Genomic DNA, 19804 nt, shown 5'->3' on the forward strand with positions numbered 1-19804 from the left:
GCAGTTAATGTTGTACCTTTACCAGGGATGTAACGATTCACTCAACTCGCAATTCGATTCACGATTTTAACAAAATGATATTTAAGACAAATTAAATGTGTCCTTTTATTATTGCTTGGACAAAATGCTGCACGTTTCTTTGTGAAATTGAAATATAACACTATAATATACTAATATAGCACTTGCTTTTTATTGCTCTTTTGTTGGTTTTGATTGCTTCTATTGTGTTCGTTTGTAAGTCACTTTGGATAAAAGCATCTGCTAAATGACAATTTAAAGGGGGCATAACAGAGTTTCACCCAATCTCATGTTAATCTTGAGTACCTATAGAGTAGTACTGCATCCTTCATATCTCCAAAAAGTCTTTAGTTTTATCATATTTATAAAAGAAAGATACAGCTTTACGATTCTCTCTGGAAAAAGCCGAGCTCCTGGAGGTGTGCCGTGGGCGGAGCTAAAGAGTGATGAGCACTTGGGCGCTGAATGCCAACAAAACAGACATTTGATGCCGTTTCACTTACCGTCTGCAGTTCTGAATCGTGACCGGGATCTTTTATAGCTGGGACTGCTCCATCTTTCAGTATCAAACGGTGTGCAAATCAAGCGTCGAACTGGGCCTTGTTTATAAAACGTTCGTCAACAAACACACTTGTGAAACTCTGTTGCTGCCCCGGAAAAACAAACCGTATCCACTGTCTACATAACGCTGGGTTCTTTAGGAAGCTGAACAATGCTATCCTTCCCTTACAACCAAAAACACACTTAAGGTTGATGATATTCATCCCGAGCGAATCCCGTGCAGCGCTGCAGCCGGATGAATCGCGATCTCGCTCTGGTCGATGCGGGCGCGTTCTTCCGGGAGAAATGCCCATAATAAGGAGTTCCACCCTCGTCTATGTCATGAAGAGCCACGATTGGAAAAAATTCTCAAACTTGTACGAACCCAGAAGTAAGATTTTTGGCACAGAAATACGCTGTCATACGTCCAAATTGTTTTTTGAAACTGTCCATGCTTAGCATGATAATCCAACTCTTTAACAGTGTAAACATCTCTGAATGCATGAAACTGCATTGTACCCCCCTATAAATATAATGTAAATGTAAATAACAAAACTAAATTGAAATTTTAAAACAAGCCCCAAATAAAATAAATAACACAAATAAAAGAAATCTCTTCACATAAACAAAATAAGGCTTTGTCTGTGCTCTTTCCATTTAAAATTAGAGGCAACCACTGCATTTTAATCATGATCCAAAACATACATGCAACATGAGCAGTTTTTAATCTAAATTAGGTTGTATAATTCAGAATTTTGAAGCAAAAACAGAATGGTTTGACTTCAGTTTTGTGAAACTATAAATAAAAATATCTGCATGAAACAGCAGATGAGCTGAACGAGATGCAGATTCATTCTCTGCCAGCAGGTGGCACTTAAAGCGTTTCCTGGTTTCCGCTGTAAACAAAGCAGCGCTGCACTTATGAACTTTAAATTTGAATTATACAGAGGCAAGATGAAAAGAAAAAAAATGCCATCTAAACTTTTCTAAAGACAGTAAGTTCTCCTCAGACATGCATTCATATAAACTCCTACACCTAATTGAATCGTGATTTGTTTAGCATCTCAACCGATTTGAATAGTCACATATTTTAATCGATTTTCAACAGGCTCGCGGTTAATCGTTACATCCCTAACCTTTACCAAATTCTGTGCTTTTGTGAAACTACTACATTTTAAATATTGCTTTAGACTATTACAGTAGTCGTAACGCAACAATATGCCCCTTAGTTTGATGCTGTTGAAAATTGCATGTGTGTGTATGTCTGGGACAGTCTGAGCGTGTGTAGATGTAGAGGGGAAAAGCAGCTGTGTGTGTTTCTGGGTTCTGTGCCCCAAAACAAACTGCCACCTTCGTTTTGACACCTTTCAGCTGAACGCAAGAGAGGAGGAGAGACGTCAGAAGCAACGTGGATTCATCCGACAGCGTCACGGAGAGCGCCGGACTCCGGACACACTCTGCAGAGCTAAAGTAGAGTTCTGTAAAATATTATATACTCACTCTTAATTCCCGACAGCTTTTTTTATTTGTTACTTTTATTTGGAAGTAGCTGTGTGCTAAAGTCAGTTCAGCAAAATAATTGTTTGCCTGCTTGTTCGAGTTTCCCACTGCTATAATGTTGTAAATTGTCAGTTAGCTAGATTTGTTTTTATAGGATCCTCTCTTTTTTTTGGTTTCATGTTTCTTCCCTTTTTCCCTCGTCCATATAATGTTTGTAAGTGTCTTTTGCCTTGATTATTAAATAGAATGTGTTGTAATAAAGTGTGTACTTGTTGCTTGTTCATACTTGATGTGCTAGTTTAGGTTACTGGGTTAAACATTTAGCCAGCCATTGCTTTTTATTTGTTCAGAATTGCTATTTCTAAAACTTTTCCTACTTAGACATCAGGATAATTGGTTTAAGAACCACATTTCAGGTTTTTTGACGTCTTTACTTTCTATAAAAACTGTGCCATTGTGCCTTTTCCATTTAATTTTACTTAATTTTAAGAGGTTCAATACAATATGGATTAATTTGTGTAGTATCTGTTAATTCCTGTTCATATTCCAAATCGATTGGCAGTTCCTGCAAGGTTAAATTTTCCATAACTTTTCATTGGTTTTCTTGATTGTGATTGGAGCTATACTATTCAAATCTATGAAACATGCTCAATTTTGTTTTTGAGTCAAAATAATGAATCGTTTATGGTTAGTAAATGATAGTGCAAAATATTCTGCATTTGTAATGTCTATCTGACATCCCTGCTGCAGATTGTGTGCATTGCTTTGTGTATACATCTAATCTCAAAGTGTGTGTGTGTGTGTATATGTAGGATTTACTGTAATTTGTCTCTCAAAAGGTCTCTTATGTTTGGTTCTGCTAGATTTAGAATTTAAAGGAATAGTTCACCCAAAAATGAAAACTTGCTGAATGTACCCACCTTCAAGCTATCAAAGATGTAGATGAGTTTGTTTCTTCATCAGATTTGGAGAATTTTAGCATCATTGTCTCACCAATGAACCATCTGCAGTAAATGGGTGCTGTCAGAATGAGAGTCCAAACAGCTGATAAAAATCATTTTGTTTCTTACAAACATACAGCTTTTGTCTTCACACAATGTTAATTGATGGACTTGAGTGGAGTGGATTATTGTGATGTTTTTATCAGCTGTTTGAAGTCTCTTTCTGACGGCACCCATTCACTGCAGTGGTTCCCTTGGTGAGCAAGTGATGGAATGCTACATTGCTCCAAATCTGATGAAGAAACAAACAGTTCTACATTTTGTGTAGCCTGAGGGCGAGTAAATTAAGCAAATTTTCATTTTCAGATCACTATTCCTTTAAGCGTTCATGCAAATTTGTTCAACCATTTCGTTGTACAGCGTTTCCAATTTTCATTATGTAGACTGCTTATGGCAGCTGTTTCCACATGCAAGTCTGCAAGGTTATCTCTGCTTACTGTAAATATTCATACACTTTATTTTGAGACTTTGAAGACAGTTGAGAGATGTACTTCTGGGTATTTGACACGACACGTGACGTGACCTATGCATTGGTCACTTTGCATCTGTTTGAATGAAAGATTAAGGTTCATGTAAACTCAGTTACTCGCCTGTGGCCCTTTGTTGGTGTATTTGGTGGTTTATCACTGTAATTAGAGCAAGTTCAATGAGTAATTCTAGTGGATCTTGAAACTACATCCTCTGCTAGTGAAGTGGACAGACGTCCACATTGTGGGTTCATGTTCCTCAACATCTGGACTGAGAGGTAAGTCCGTTTTGCCTTTCAAATCTTATAGAAATTTGTACACTTGTGCGTTTTGTGTTTTTGTAGCCCAGAGCATTGCAGCTTGTTTACAGCTCAAGTTTATTCGAGTCTTGCTGTTGCCTGACCTTCTCGGATGCATTTCCTAAATTGTACGTTGACCTTTGATGCAGTGGAGTCCACACAATTATTCATGATTGATGTGGTCTACCTGACGTAATTTATTCAGGTTTACTTTTACAGAATATTTTTGCCAATCAATAAATTTTTTTCACACTAGATTTGTCTTTTGTTTTGTTGTCCTGTACACATTTTCTGTTTGTAGTTGAGAATATAAAGTCCCACAGATGCAGAAATTATAATTCTAATGCTTGTAACTATTTTAAATGTTTGTCCAATAGGAATTTTAGTGTAGAATAGAGATTGCTTCCAGTAATTATAAGAAGTTTCCAGGCAGGCAAATTCGATTTAATAAGCGATTGCAATATAATGTGAGTGAAGCGAATGACGTACTGTATTTATCCGATCTGATTGGCCGCATGAGGGCGCCATTGAAACCCTCTAAAAGTACTTGCAATTACACATTTGACCAGCAGAGGTCGTGTTTTTTTTTTTTTCTGAACTGAGTGCCTTGGCTTGTTCTGAATTGTTGAAATGTTTGAATGAAATCTGATCCCTGGATATGGGTCAGGTATACAACTAGACAGCGCAAACCACTTTATTTAGGTATTTATTTTCTTTTCAAAACACTTTAGATGTGATCCATTTTTCATACTGAAGCCACTTCAAACAGGTTTAAACTTTGTATTCTTTCCGATCGTGAGTGGGATGGTTTAGGGAAGTAATCCTGAGGGTGTAATGAAAATATGGGTGTGAACATTGTTACTAAGAACATGTGTCTGCTACAATTACACCTTGAGTACATGCACATAAACAGGTGTCCATCCTTGCGGTTTAAGCACTTTGACTAACATTTGCTCATTTAGTTCATTACACGCTGATGTGCAGACCTACAGACACTACACTAACATGAAGCTCTATATATTCCCAGGTAGGACCCACTGCTGGGCCTGCAGTAACAGGTCTGTACTAGTATGGAGGTCAGCAAGTGTGCTTATTTAAAGTAACAGCGCAGGCGTGTTCCTCAAAAGATCATCTGCAATTAAACGCCCTCATTCTGAAGCACCCAGTGACTGCGCTGACGAACCTTTCCAGCTGACAAAATGTTCTAAGAATGCTTTTTTTAAAATAAATATATGAATCTTGGTTATGTGAATGTTACAGTAACGTTCCATTTCGTAATTTTGCAAACATGGGTATGTTACTTGTGAAGGTTCTAAAATCAGAATGTTCTAACTAAAAGGTTCCATAAAAAAAAGTCTTGAAAAATGTGTAAATAATGTTAACGTGCTTAAAATCATTGTTAAAGACCAGATAACATTGAACAAACAACATTACTGGAACATTGAGAGAACCTTGCCAGAACGGTTTCTAACATAAAGACTGGAGGAAGCCAGTTGGTAGCTTTACATTTAGTTAGCTTTATTTTCTAAACATGATTCTGCATTAATAGATAATAGCTCAAATCACATCTTATTGAATAATAGCGCCAGTATTTGTGTTCTATTAACTGAATGGTCAGTTTATGTCGTCTTGTGGCCCCACAGAAACAATTCAGTCAACTTTGTCAGTAGCTCAATAACGTGTTTTTTTAAAAGCGTCGTGTCCTCACCTATCCAGCTTGTTTTCCGTCATGCTGTTTGGAATCCCACTATGATTAGCATACAGGTCTTTTGCATAATGTGCTATTCCAGTTCTTACTTTATCTCAGATTGTTTGGCTTGCAGACAACTACAACATCCAGGCAGCAGACAGTTTTCAGATCAGATCAAAATACTGTACGTTACACCATTACACAGTATCTGTTAATCATTGCGCTGCATGAATGATTTTTATGATACTTTACCATGCTCAGTAACTTCACTGCTAAGAGATAATGCTTTCGCAACTTTCTCTCAAAGTGATGAAGTCATGTTCTTACGGGAACAGTATCTTGTCTTGAATAACGTTAGCACAAAAACGTGTCGTTTCTAGAACTTTTTTTTCTGAGAGTGTTTAGTTGGATGAACATTCAAGTGTTGTTGTTTTTTAATGTAGCTGCTTGTTTTGGAACGTTCCCAATACCTTTGCAAAACATCAAATGAAATCTTTCTTTAAGAAGAGTTTTTAATAGATTTCAAAAACTGGATGTTCAGAGAACATTCAAAAATACTAACATTTTAGGTTTGCAAGTGCAAATGTATCGTCTTAAGGGCAGACACAATATTTCCTAGAGAGGTAAATCACAAATCCTCAAACAGTTTGAACAAATTATTAATAGACAAGCTAGTTATGCGAGGAATAATAATACTCAAGTGTGCTGTTGAGTACTTGATGTATATCAATTATTTAACCTAGGCATCCATCACTGCATTAGGTCTGTCTAACCCTTCAATACGTCTTCTGTAAAACCTATAGAATTTATTCACGCGGTGGTTTCCAATAGAAAACCATTTAATACCGATCAGTCCTGAATGAGGAAGTGCAAAGCTAAACACTTTTCGTTTTCGTGTAGAAAGTGTATTGAGTGGTTCTGTGTGGAGTCACACCCAGTTCTCTCTCTCTCTCTCTCACACACACACACACACTCTCTCTCTCTCTCTCTCTCTCTCTCTCACACACACACTCTCTCTCTCTCTCTCACACACACACACTCTCTCTCTCTCTCTCTCTCTCTCTCTCACACACACACTCTCTCTCTCTCTCTCACACACACACACTCTCTCTCTCTCTCTCTCTCTCTCTCTCACACACACACTCTCTCTCTCTCTCTCACACACACACACTCTCTCTCTCTCTCTCTCTCTCTCTCTCACACACACACTCTCTCTCTCTCTCTCACACACACACACTCTCTCTCTCTCTCTCTCTCTCTCTCTCACACACACACTCTCTCTCTCTCTCTCACACACACACACTCTCTCTCTCTCTCTCTCTCTCTCTCTCACACACACACTCTCTCTCTCTCTCTCACACACACACACTCTCTCTCTCTCTCTCTCTCTCTCTCTCACACACACACTCTCTCTCTCTCTCTCACACACACACACTCTCTCTCTCTCTCTCTCTCTCTCTCTCACACACACACTCTCTCTCTCTCTCTCACACACACACACTCTCTCTCTCTCTCTCTCTCTCTCTCTCACACACACACTCTCTCTCTCTCTCTCACACACACACACTCTCTCTCTCTCTCTCTCTCTCTCTCTCACACACACACTCTCTCTCTCTCTCTCACACACACACACTCTCTCTCTCTCTCTCTCTCTCTCTCTCACACACACACTCTCTCTCTCTCTCTCACACACACACACTCTCTCTCTCTCTCTCTCTCTCTCTCTCACACACACACTCTCTCTCTCTCTCTCACACACACACACTCTCTCTCTCTCTCTCTCTCTCTCACACACATACACTCTCTCTCTCTCTCTCACACACACACACACACACTCGTGTCTCCATCAGCGCTGCGCTAGAGGCGCGTTCACTGCAGCTCTGTGGAGCACGCTAGAGAGAGGGACGCGCTGCTGCGGCTCGGGGATTCATGAGCAAGGTAAGGCGAGATATAATGCTTTCTTCTGCTTTAGGAACTAAATGTACCTTCACCTTTAATCCCGGATGTACCGTTATAAGAGAAAACGCGTCGCGGTGTGTTGACGCATCCTTGAGGAAGAGAATGTGCTCAGCGTGTTTAATCATGACGGTCTGGATGCGTTCACGTGTGCTTTGAAACCCGATCGAGGGTGTTTCGGATCTGGATTCTTGGAGAGTGAAGCGTGTAAAATCTGCCTATCGACCCGGAGCAGCGCTCAAACCTCCTGTATAGCCTACAGGAGGACGCGTTTTCGTTGCGTTCCATTCGCGGTGCGTCATACTGGCGTCTTTCACCGCTGCGTTTTAAGATGGTGTGTTAAGAAGTACAGCTTTGAACGTCGAAGCGTGTAGTTTGAGATGATTTTAAACACCCGCACGCGTTCTGTGTGCGCGGCAGCGGCTCGCGACGCGTCGTCGTCTTGTTTCTTACTGTGCTTGATGTCACATCAGCGTTCAAGCGCTCGCTGCGCGGCGGGTGAAGCAGAGAGCGCCGGAGCTTCTGTTCAAATGTTCCAGTGTAGCACACATGCTTGAAGTGTTGAGCTGTGGCGCGATCGAGTCATTCTGTCTTGCTACATTGTTGCGCTTGAGCGTCAGTCCTTTCCGGGTTGCGTTTCATCTCCGAATCCAAAGAAAAGCCGCTTTTCTCAAATGTGCTTAATCGTTACATTGGCAAACAATCATTTTAGTTTATTAGTCCCAGTTAACAAAATATGTTCTAAGAACGTTTTCATAACATTCCCATAAAGTTATACAAACGTTATTTCAAAACGTGTTTTTATCTTGATCATTTGAGCGTTTAGGGAATATTCTGTTGTATTATTTTGCAAGCATTATGGGAATATTAGCTACTTTTACATGTGTTCTGAATATTCTGAAACAAGTAGCAACATTTACCAAAAAAACCCAGGAAAAATAGTTCGGTTTTGAGAACGTTAACTTTGAACAAATGTTCTTTTAACGTTACTGGAAGAACGTTTGTTCATAACCTTGCGAGAACATTCTGTGAACATTATAGAAATGTTACTTTTGAAAGTTCTCTGAACATTCTTCTGAAGTCAAGTCACCATTATTTATTTCTGGCTTATTACAATGCCGATTGTGACACAAAAAAAGCAGCTTTACAGTATTAAAAATGGAAATAGTGTTCCGTTCTCCTCTGGCCAGACGAAACCAGCAGCTTAATTCTAGGCTGCAGCAAAGTCAGACTGTGCAGAGGACTCATCTGGTTCCTGTGGTCTTGTCCCGGTGGTCGTATAGGTGACGAGTAGCAACTGAAACAAGCGGGAACATTTTAAAAACTTTAGATGAACATCCAGCCAATGTTTCAGGGGGGGAAATGTTGCTAAATGTTTTTGTGCTAATGGTTTGAACATTGTATTAATGTAGAGCGTTCTGAGAACATTCCCTGTTAACTAGGGCTTCGGGGTGGACATGTTTTTGAAAGGTTTTGTCAGAGGTTAATGTACAGTAAATTACACTAGTAATTTATCATGCATTAGTTGATGCCTCAAGGTACATTTGCAGCAGTAGCAGCTTTAAACAGAGACGGTTCAATATTCAACATTATACTCTCTCACATATATAGAGCTGAAGTACAGTAGAGACATGCCAGCAGGTTCATACGGTCACAGCATGTGCATAACACTTTGCAACCTTACAGATCTAAATGTAATGGCTGGACCTTGACACTGATACTGCCGGAGACAGACAGACAGACAGACAGTCAGACAGGGCCATCTGCAGACAGATAGTGAGCCGTGTTTATGCAATCTGCCTGTTGCTCGTGGCATTTTTGAGCCAGTTTCTTACAATCAGTGCTGCATGGAGGGAGTTTTTAAACTAGGCCTGGTACTGATGCACTTGTTTGTTGATGAACTGAGCTACGTGTGACCTTTAGTTTGATCCGTGCACTCCATCCGATCACACTCCGACAGTGCGGGATCAGTACGAGAGCTGAAGGCGAGGATGTTGAGATTAGCGCTGGTTTGATGATCAGCAGGCCTTCTTGGGTCACACTGAGAGCGAATGGAGGAGCCGTGTATTTACACACATGAATCTGCAGCATTCGCTGTTAAAACAGGCTGAAATCTCGCATCTACACTGTGAAGATGGTCATTCATAGCTTTTCATTTACACCGAACCAAAGACTCAAATCTGAGCTTGAACCAGGGTTATTTTAGGTAATTAAGTCAAACTAAAACCATGAAATGATAACTGAATTAAAATATATATTTTAAAAAACTTAAATAAAAACAAAACTAAAATAGTAATAATAATAATACTTGAATGAACACCAGGGTTATTTTAGTTGGTAATTAAAACTAAACTCATAACTGAAATGAAATAGAAATATATATGTATATATAATTCTTTTTTTCCCAGGTACTTCTCGAGGCAACATTTCTCCATTTTCATTTAGCTTAACTTGATTCAGCAAAAAAACTGAAATAAAAATGTATGGAACTAAAACTAAAAATACTAAAAAATTAAATAAAAATTCAAAATAAAGAATAATTCAAAATATGAATACAAACTATTTAAATAATACTTCAACCGGGTTATTAGTTAACTAAAACTAAAATGAACCTAAAATAATATAACTATATCTAAAAAAATAAACTTTATTTTATTTTTGCTAGTTGCCAAGGCAACGGTTTTCATGTTTATTTTTTATTTATAATTTCAGTTAAAGTAACTAAAACTGAAAAAATAACTCTAGTATATGGAGATTAAAAATAACAAAACCACACAACAAATTCCCTTGAACTAAAAATAAAAATGCAATCTAAAATGAAAACTAATTACAATTATTAATAAAAACTATAAAAGTATTTAAATGATTCAAAATAACAAAAAAATAAAACGACATTTAAAACAAATAAAAACTATATTGAGATATTTAAAAAAGACTAATAAAAAAAGGATCCAAAACGAAAAATATGAATAAAAACTTTAATAGAATTTACATGATACTTAAATAACACTAATATTTAGTTGCTTCAGTAAATGCAAACCTGGACGGCCTGTAGTTATGAGCTGAGGATGTAAATCCAGCCCTAGTTTTATCATCGCGCTCATGCGGCAGCTTCTATATTTCCATTGCACAGTTCTCCTGTTCTCTTTTTACTCATAATAGAGTTTGTAGTCATTTTAACTGTGTATTTCCCTCTGGACTGGGCTATAATTAATGTGACTTGGAACTGCTATTTATACTACAGGCCTAATTAGCCGGAACCACGTCTGACAGAAACACTCGGCTGCTGCCCTATTAAACAGGTGAATGATTGATTGATTTATAGAAAATAGTCATTCAGTCATTCGTTTCATTCAGCTAAATGTTTACTTTTTCTGAAGTGTTGAGACGTTCAATCCCTGCTTCAGTGTAAGTTTATGGGATTTTTCACCTGCTTTATTATACATGTCATGAGGATAAAATCACAAGTCAAAACGCTTAAAGTACAAAGCTAATAAAATGCCTGATGAGTAGGTTTTGTTGTCATTTTAATTATAACCTTAGTTTAACAATAACTGTCAGGGATATTTTGACACCACAACTAATTGTCATAAAAACAGATGTATGTCACATAATTAAAAAAATAAAATAAAATGACAGATGTCATTGGTTGATGTCTTTATTTTTATGCTTAGCAAAGCAAGATATTTCTGTGAGTGTCCCATATACCGCATAGCTACGCCTCAGTTTCTTGCAGAAAACTGTTACTTAGTAAAAGTGATGAATGTGCATGTTTTCATGTAACACAATAAATGCTTTAGGATTGAATGATTTTGACTCTGCTGATTTCTAAGAACGCGTGATTTACAGTAACCTCAGGACGTGGCAGTGCGTTTGTAAGTCAAATGTTCGTCTGTAGCCTCAGGCGAGTGTGTTTGACTTTCATGTCTGGAGGCTTCTTGAAGCGCTGCATTCTCTGATGTGGATCTGTTCACAGTGGTTGGGTGAGGCCACGGATGTTGGACAATTTCCTTAGGACCGTTCCAAAGCGTACTTTAAGATTAGTCCACGAAAACTACATTAGTAGCCTACTTACTGATTAGTGTACAAAAACAACATTTTTAGTGCACAAACATTTGACATACTTTAAGTTTAGTGCATGAAAGCAACATTTTACAGACTTATTAGTCCACATTTTACATAATGCACGAAAATATTTTAAAGGTCCCCTGAAGTGCCTTGAAACACGCAGCATTATTCTATATGGTGATGTAATTTCAACTGAAACAGGAAGAGAGGGCGGGACATATCAAGCAGCCCCGCCCCCTTTTTAAAATAGCCAATTGCTTTTAGTTTATATCTGCTCGGGCCAGAGCCGTTGAGCTCGGTAAAGCCGTATTTGACAGCCACGGTCTAATAGATTACCCCATAGATTCAATATGAAACTCTTAGTAAAATAAAATAGTTATCCTAATCATGCTGAGGCTGTGTAGTTGTAAAAGTTTTTAATACATGCCGACTCGCGCATATGATCCGCTCCGTGCGATCGCGTCTCTAGACCGGAGCCAAAGTCTGGATCAGACTGTGTGCGCTGCAGTGGTTCGTGTGAAACAATGTGAAACCAGACCTCATTTGCACCAATCGAAAGCATATTTACACTGTCTGAGTCGTTCCCTATCACCTACATTGTGCACTTCGAACAATTCACCGTACAGGAAATACTACACTGTGAACAAGCGACCGATCTTAGCCGCAGCTTCAGCGTCTATTTATAGTGTAGGGGGCGGGCGCTTCGGATTCTAGAGAGCATTTGATTGGTCAGAAGATTTGATGAGAAGATGAAGTACGATGTGACGTCAAAAAAATCGACAAAGTGACAAACTGCAAGCTTTGAATGCTTATATCTTATAAATGCGAATTTTGTCACTGTTTTGGAGCACACTGCCTTATAGATAACCTTAAGACTAACATATTGATACTAACACCCAAAAAACTTTAATTTTGATTTCATGGGGACTTTAAATACTTTGATTAATGCACAATAACATTTGACATACTTTAATGCACGAAAACATCATTTTACATGTTAATTAGTGCACAAAAACATAATTTTACATAAATTAGGATACATTTTACATTCTTTAATGCACGAAAACAACATTTTACATACTTCAAGATTAAAGCATGAAGACATTTTTACATTTTCTGAAGAAACTGCAAGTGTTTGTGGGTAAGCCACCCATTGTGGGTCGTTGCTGTGCGGTTGCTAAAGAGTTCTGGGCAGTAAATCAGCTGGAATATGACCGTCAGTAAGAGCGAACCCCTCTGATAATAGTGGATTTATTGCGCTTGAGTTTAAAGCGTGTTGTTCTAATGAGATGCCACTATTGGCCATCTCTTCATGTACATGGAGCAGTGAGTGATGCATTAGCTAATGATGTTGTTAGCAATCTGCTCTCAGTGCTCTCAGAGGATGTTCAGCTGATGTAGAGCAAATCAATGAACACACACACACACACACTCAATGTCTGTAATGTGACTAATGGCAGTAAATCAACATGCCTACTATGAGTAGTATTAGCTCAGAACCTTTTGAACTCTTGAACTTATGAAAAATGAATATGTTTGTGTTGAAATGTATTACTAAAAATGTATATCAGACTTTAGTCAATCAAATCCATTGCTGCTTTTTGCTTACTTGCAGTTTCCCTCCAAAAGGATGTCACATGCTGGAGCGTGATAAATTTCTACAATTCTAACAGTCAGTCATTTTGCTATTGATTTGTTCTTTGTAAAACTTTGAAAAGATTTGTCCAAATGTATTTTTTGATATTCTTAACTCCACTTTTTCTTGGCATTTAGAAAAATAAAACAAAAGAATATTATATGAATTTAATTGTAATTTTCGCTATAGGTCATCATATACATGTAATGTATGGCGAGTGAATTCGAAAATACCCTAAATATTGATTTATTGACAAAAATGGCATTTTCTCAAACCGAAGATGCTTTTTCATTGTTCACGGAGTTAACATATTGTGTTAAAACAAATTCATACCATTTCCATATTTAAAAATGGCAAGTGATACAGCATACACTATATTTAGACACACATGCTAATGCAATGAAAATGATCTCAGGTCAGTAGCAGGTGTCACGAATCACTTTAGGCTACTGGTGAAATCCTCTGATCTGACCCTGCAGGTTCATGGGACATTTGCATTTATTTCCCCTTCACAAGTTTCTCTCGTCTTTGTTTTCTCCTGTTCTTGCATCATGCATTATCTTCCACTCCATTGCTCATCAAAGCATCATTTATTTGATCAAAAATACAGGAAAATTGTGAAATATTATTACGATTTAGAATAGCTGTTTTCCATGTGAATATCTGTTCAAATTTAATTGATTGCTGTATTTTCAGCATCATTACTCCAGTCTTCAGTGTCACATGATCTTCAGAAATCATAATAATATGCTGATTTGCTGCTCAAGAAACATTTCTAATTATTATCAGTGTTGAAAACAGTTGTGCTGCTTCATATTTGTGTCTAAAAAAAAAAAGCTTAAAAACAACATTTATTATCTTTTTTGACAGTATAAATGTCTTTTACTGTCACTTTTGATCAGTTTAATGCATCTGAGCATTAACGTCTTTCAGAGAAACCAATCTTCTGAATGTTGAAGTATCTCAATAGATCTGAAACCCTCTTCCTGTTTGGGTAGATCGTTTCCTGTGGGATTCATGTTTTTTTTTAGGGGTGAGAGTGATTGTTCGTTGGGTTGCATCGTGTTTGTTTCTTCATTCTTGGAAGCGAGGCTGAAGCAGATAATGTTGCTCTCGTCCACACTTCCTGTAATCCAAGCCCAAATTAAAGCGGACTTCTGTTGTGGTGTATTGTATCAGGACTGGATCAGATCGCAGCTGGAATATAGCTTGTGTCTGACACTGCATAATAAATCACTGGTGTAGTTGACGTGTAAGTTATAGCCGGTTCATGTGTGTGTTAAGGGTCCACGGGTCACCTGTTTGCTTTCTCGGTGGTGGTAATCCTGCTGAGGACTCTGTGTGTGTGTGTGTGTGTGTGCGCGCATCAGGATTGAAGAATTGGCTTCCTTTGAAATGCACAAGGTGGAATTTGAATGGAATCGGCCACACACACACACACACACACCCATCTAGGAGTTGTATTGGAATAACAGGAAGATGAATTTAGTGTATTGCAATTCAAGGAATTTGAGCAAAATTCCACAAATGTTTAGTAACAAATTCATTTTATGTTAATAGATTAATTTATTTTAAATTGTGTATATTTATAATATTATATTAATATTATTTGTATTAAAATGTATATTTTTATTATTTAACAAATATTAAAATATGAATTTATTAAAATATTAAAAATATTTATATAGAGAGCGTTACACATGCTTTAGTATGTGTAGTAAACGATTTCCTTTTCAGTCTCCCTGTGACATTGAAAGCTGCCAAATACACATTTGCCTAAAGTTCTTCAGAATAGTGCCTTATGCAAAAGCCGGGTGAACTCGAGGCGTCTGGAGCATCAGAGCTGCTGTATCCGAGCAGGAAAGAGGATGCTGTGTTTGCTGCGACTCTCTCACGCCTTACACCTGAAAACCTTTAGAAACCGTTAGGAGGAACTGATCTACTTCTACAACTTTCCAAACTGAGGTCCACAAATGTGATGAAGTTGTTATTCAAAACATCAACTTCTCTGTAAAAACACAGAAGTGTGCAAAACTGTTATCTGGAACTTTTTTTTTTTTTTAAATAAATGAGTAATTTTATTTATCAAGGATGCATTAAAATAATCAAAAGTGACAATAAAGACATTTATAATGTTACAGAAGATTATTTCAAATAAATGCTGTTCTTTTGAACTTTCTGTTCATCAAAGAATCCTGAAAAATACGATGTATTACGGTTTCCTACAAAATTATATAATAATCAGCTATTTAATATAATATAATATAATAATCCCTTATTCCAAAACTATATATATACAGTGGGGCAAAAAAGTATTTAGTCAGCCACCAATTGTGCAAGTTCTCCCACTTAAAAAGATGAGAGAGGCCTGTAATTTTCATCATAGGTATACCTCAACTATGAGAGACAAAATGAGAAAAAAAATCCAGAAAATCACATTGTAGGATTTTTAAAGAATTAATTGATAAATTCCTCGGTAAAACGAGGCTGAAGCAGATAATGTTGCTCTCGTCCACACTTCCTGTAATCCAAGCCCAAATTAAAGCGGACTTCTGTTGTGGTGTATTGTATCAGGACTGGATCAGATCGCAGCTGGAATATAGCTTGTGTCTGACACTGCATAATAAATCACTGGTGTAGTTGACGTGTAAGTTATAGCCGGTTCATGTGTGTGTTAAGGGTCCACGGGTCACCTGTTTGCTTTCTCGGTGGTGGTAATCCTGCTGAGGACTCTGTGTGTGTGTGTGTGTGTGTGCGCGCATCAGGATTGAAGAATTGGCTTCCTTTGAAATGCACAAGGTGGAATTTGAATGGAATCGGCCACACACACACACACACACACCCATCTAGGAGTTGTATTGGAATAACAGGAAGATGAATTTAGTGTATTGCAATTCAAGGAATTTGAGCAAAATTCCACAAATGTTTAGTAACAAATTCATTTTATGTTAATAGATTAATTTATTTTAAATTGTGTATATTTATAATATTATATTAATATTATTTGTATTAAAATGTATATTTTTATTATTTAACAAATATTAAAATATGAATTTATTAAAATATTAAAAATATTTATATAGAGAGCGTTACACATGCTTTAGTATGTGTAGTAAACGATTTCCTTTTCAGTCTCCCTGTGACATTGAAAGCTGCCAAATACACATTTGCCTAAAGTTCTTCAGAATAGTGCCTTATGCAAAAGCCGGGTGAACTCGAGGCGTCTGGAGCATCAGAGCTGCTGTATCCGAGCAGGAAAGAGGATGCTGTGTTTGCTGCGACTCTCTCACGCCTTACACCTGAAAACCTTTAGAAACCGTTAGGAGGAACTGATCTACTTCTACAACTTTCCAAACTGAGGTCCACAAATGTGATGAAGTTGTTATTCAAAACATCAACTTCTCTGTAAAAACACAGAAGTGTGCAAAACTGTTATCTGGAACTTTTTTTTTTTTTTAAATAAATGAGTAATTTTATTTATCAAGGATGCATTAAAATAATCAAAAGTGACAATAAAGACATTTATAATGTTACAGAAGATTATTTCAAATAAATGCTGTTCTTTTGAACTTTCTGTTCATCAAAGAATCCTGAAAAATACGATGTATTACGGTTTCCTACAAAATTATATAATAATCAGCTATTTAATATAATATAATATAATAATCCCTTATTCCAAAACTATATATATACAGTGGGGCAAAAAAGTATTTAGTCAGCCACCAATTGTGCAAGTTCTCCCACTTAAAAAGATGAGAGAGGCCTGTAATTTTCATCATAGGTATACCTCAACTATGAGAGACAAAATGAGAAAACTGATTGATTGTAGGATTATAAGATATGTATACATTTTAGATATACTCATAACTGTAGTTAAAAATTGAATATTTATTATTTTTCTTAGTTATGCAGGGAAAAATTTAATAAAGCCTATATTGCATATTTAATATTATATATAATATTGTAATATTTAATAATATTAATATAGTAGTATTACATATTAATTATTAAATATTTAGTATTTAAAATATATAAAATAAATTGTTTTACGTTAATTACATATAATAATTGCATTATATGACAAAGACAGTTATTCTTGTGTAATGTTGTCTTGTCTTGTTGATTCTTGTAATAGTGGCAGAAGATACTCAGAGAGAGAGAGAATATAAGCTGTATTTTCTTTCTTTTCATTGATGAAACTGAATGAACACAGTGACTCCAGGACAAATGAATCCATCTAGACGCGCCTACTCCTGCTTTATTAGCTGTGTTTGCCAAGTCAAACATCACTGATCTCTCTAAACATCTCTCATACAAGTGTTAAACAAACAGCTGTGTGTGTGTGTGTGTGTGTGTGTGTGTGGGCATTTACTTCAGTGATCAGACGCATGATTTTCACCTCTAAGCGCTAGTAAGAATTAAGAAAGCACCTAGCAACCTTTTGGCAACACATTACAGTTCCCTCTGAACATCTTTGCAGACAGTATCCGAGGGGCAGAGACTACAAAAGTGTCCAGTGAGTCTTCATTAGTGGCCAGGAGTCAGACTGTGTCCTGAGGAAGCAGTGGGCTGCATTCCCCCGCTGACGGAGGAAGCTGCGTGTGTTTTGACTGGGAATCAGGTGAATCTCTGTGTGTCAGTGTTCAGCAGGAGCGGCGTCATCATGGCCTCGATCTCGGAGTGGTACGCGGGGAAGAACGTGCTGATCACCGGAGCCACGGGCTTCATGGGGAAGGTGCTGGTGGAGAAGCTGCTGCGCTCCTGTCCCGACGTCAACGCCCTCTACATCCTCGTCCGGCCCAAGGCGGGTCAGTCCATGTCCGAGCGTGTCCAGGACATGATGAAGTGTAAGGTGAGACTCACACTGTGACCTTTACTCACCAGCCTTCTCTTTACAACTTGGAGAGAAAAATTGAAAACACGTTTTCTGATCAAAATTGCAATTGCTGTTATTATTATTATTATTTATTTAATTATTTATTTTTTGGTATTTAAGTATCAATATGACTTTAAAAGCAGTATTTCTCTATAAAATTACATACTGTTATTATTATTCATAATGGTTATGATTATTATGACTGAATAATAATGTTAAACCAAATAAGATCTATTGTTTTTTTAAAAAAAAAAAAAAATATATATATATATATATATATATATATTACAATAAAATAATTATGATTATCATTATTAATGATAATATTGTTGTTAATCGTTATTAATAATAATAATGCTGTTTTCATTAGAATTATTAAAATTACTGAATAAAAATATTGCTTAAAATAAGAATAAACAATAAAATGACTGATTATGATTATTATTGTTATATAATATATTGTCAATAATAATAGTAAAGGACAATTGTTTTATTAGATCTATTATTAATATTACTAAAAATACAAACAAAATAAGTAATTACTGTTGTATTAAGAATTTATATCAATAACAATAATAGTAATAATAGTAGAGGAAGTTGTAATAATAATAATATAAGATAATAATAAATTAAAAAATGTTAAATATAGTTACAAAATGTTAAATCATAATAAAATGAAAGATAATGAAAATAATATAAAAAAATAACTATAATAAAAATGGCTAAATAAGAAACATTACTGTTGTATTAAGAATATATATATATATATATATATCTCAGTGACTAAAATAATAATAATAGTATAATAATAATACAAATAATATTAATTATTGTTTTAGCCATGGATGAATATTAAATAATATTAAATAATATAGCTATTATAAATATAATAATAATGTTGTTGTTTTCATTATGATTTTTATTACTAATAAAAAAATATTAAACAAAATAAGAAAAATTACTATTGTATTAAGAATAATAATAATAATACTTTAATAATAATAATAATAATAATAATGTAATAATAATTTTGCATTGTATTTTCCATTTCAAATTTTTTAAAGCTTCCACTTTGTCAATGACAGTCGCTTCATAAGTGTTTCTTATTACAATTTTGGAAAGATACTTAAATGACCTTTATTTAATAAAATCTCAGCGATTGTGATTTGATAAGCCAAATCGTGATTTCAGGTTTCGTTTCTATTAATGGAGCAGCTCTTATTTATCATCAGAATCAGTGTGTTTGGCTCACTTTTAAAACATTTGTAACCTTTCTAGAACATTGTGCTTTTCTTCTTTTCTCGCTTTTCAGGTTTTTCAGACAGAAGCCTGATGCTTATATTGTGTTTTTGTCGTTGGATATCTCGGTCTTTATGATCAGATGACATCTGATCGCGTCCGAACTTCAGTTAACCGTGTGTTGATCCTTAAATAGTTAGTTACGTCAAAGCGTGCAGAACAGTGACCGCATCTGTGTCTGCTCGCTGGAGGTCATCAGGGTTTATCACTATTGTTTCCCTGAACTCGAAACCTGAAACCTTGTTGCCATGGAAACCCCACCACAAACGCCATCCATATGAGTTATGATCTGTATTTCCATGCGCGTCTGATCGTGCTGTAGGTGCGGCTTCATTGCTGCTGGAGAAAGCTTGCTTAATGTGAGGATGATGAGTCACATCCGCAGTAACAGAGAAGAACTTACTCCCCTTCGTTTAGTTTGAGCAGAACTTTCCAGCAAAGAAACACTACTACT

General features: G+C 36.4%; 2 protein-coding genes across 4 annotated transcripts in view; both read left to right on the forward strand.

Annotated features, from left to right (window-relative positions):
* cpsf6 (cleavage and polyadenylation specific factor 6) overlaps positions 1-2315 on the forward strand; it is a 36233-nt gene extending 33918 nt beyond the window's left edge. For all 3 annotated transcript variants that reach the window (XM_016238817.1, XM_016238819.1, XM_016238820.1), the window contains one exon: positions 1930-2315. The gene's annotated coding sequence lies outside the window, so the exon portion shown is untranslated. The remainder of the gene's footprint in view (positions 1-1929) is intronic.
* Positions 2316-7313: 4998 nt separating this feature from the next.
* Positions 7314-19804, forward strand: part of LOC107555867 (fatty acyl-CoA reductase 1-like) — a 29195-nt gene continuing 16704 nt past the window's right edge. The window contains exons 1-3 of the mRNA XM_016238784.1: positions 7314-7453; positions 17656-17691; positions 17816-18027. Of these exons, the coding sequence (XP_016094270.1) occupies position 17691; positions 17816-18027 (213 nt within the window). The 5' untranslated portion in view covers positions 7314-7453; positions 17656-17690. The remainder of the gene's footprint in view (positions 7454-17655; positions 17692-17815; positions 18028-19804) is intronic.

The sequence above is a fragment of the Sinocyclocheilus grahami genome, unplaced genomic scaffold (assembly GCF_001515645.1).
Source record: "Sinocyclocheilus grahami isolate Dianchi unplaced genomic scaffold, SAMN03320097.WGS_v1.1 scaffold548.1, whole genome shotgun sequence".
Taxonomy (NCBI): domain Eukaryota; kingdom Metazoa; phylum Chordata; class Actinopteri; order Cypriniformes; family Cyprinidae; genus Sinocyclocheilus; species Sinocyclocheilus grahami.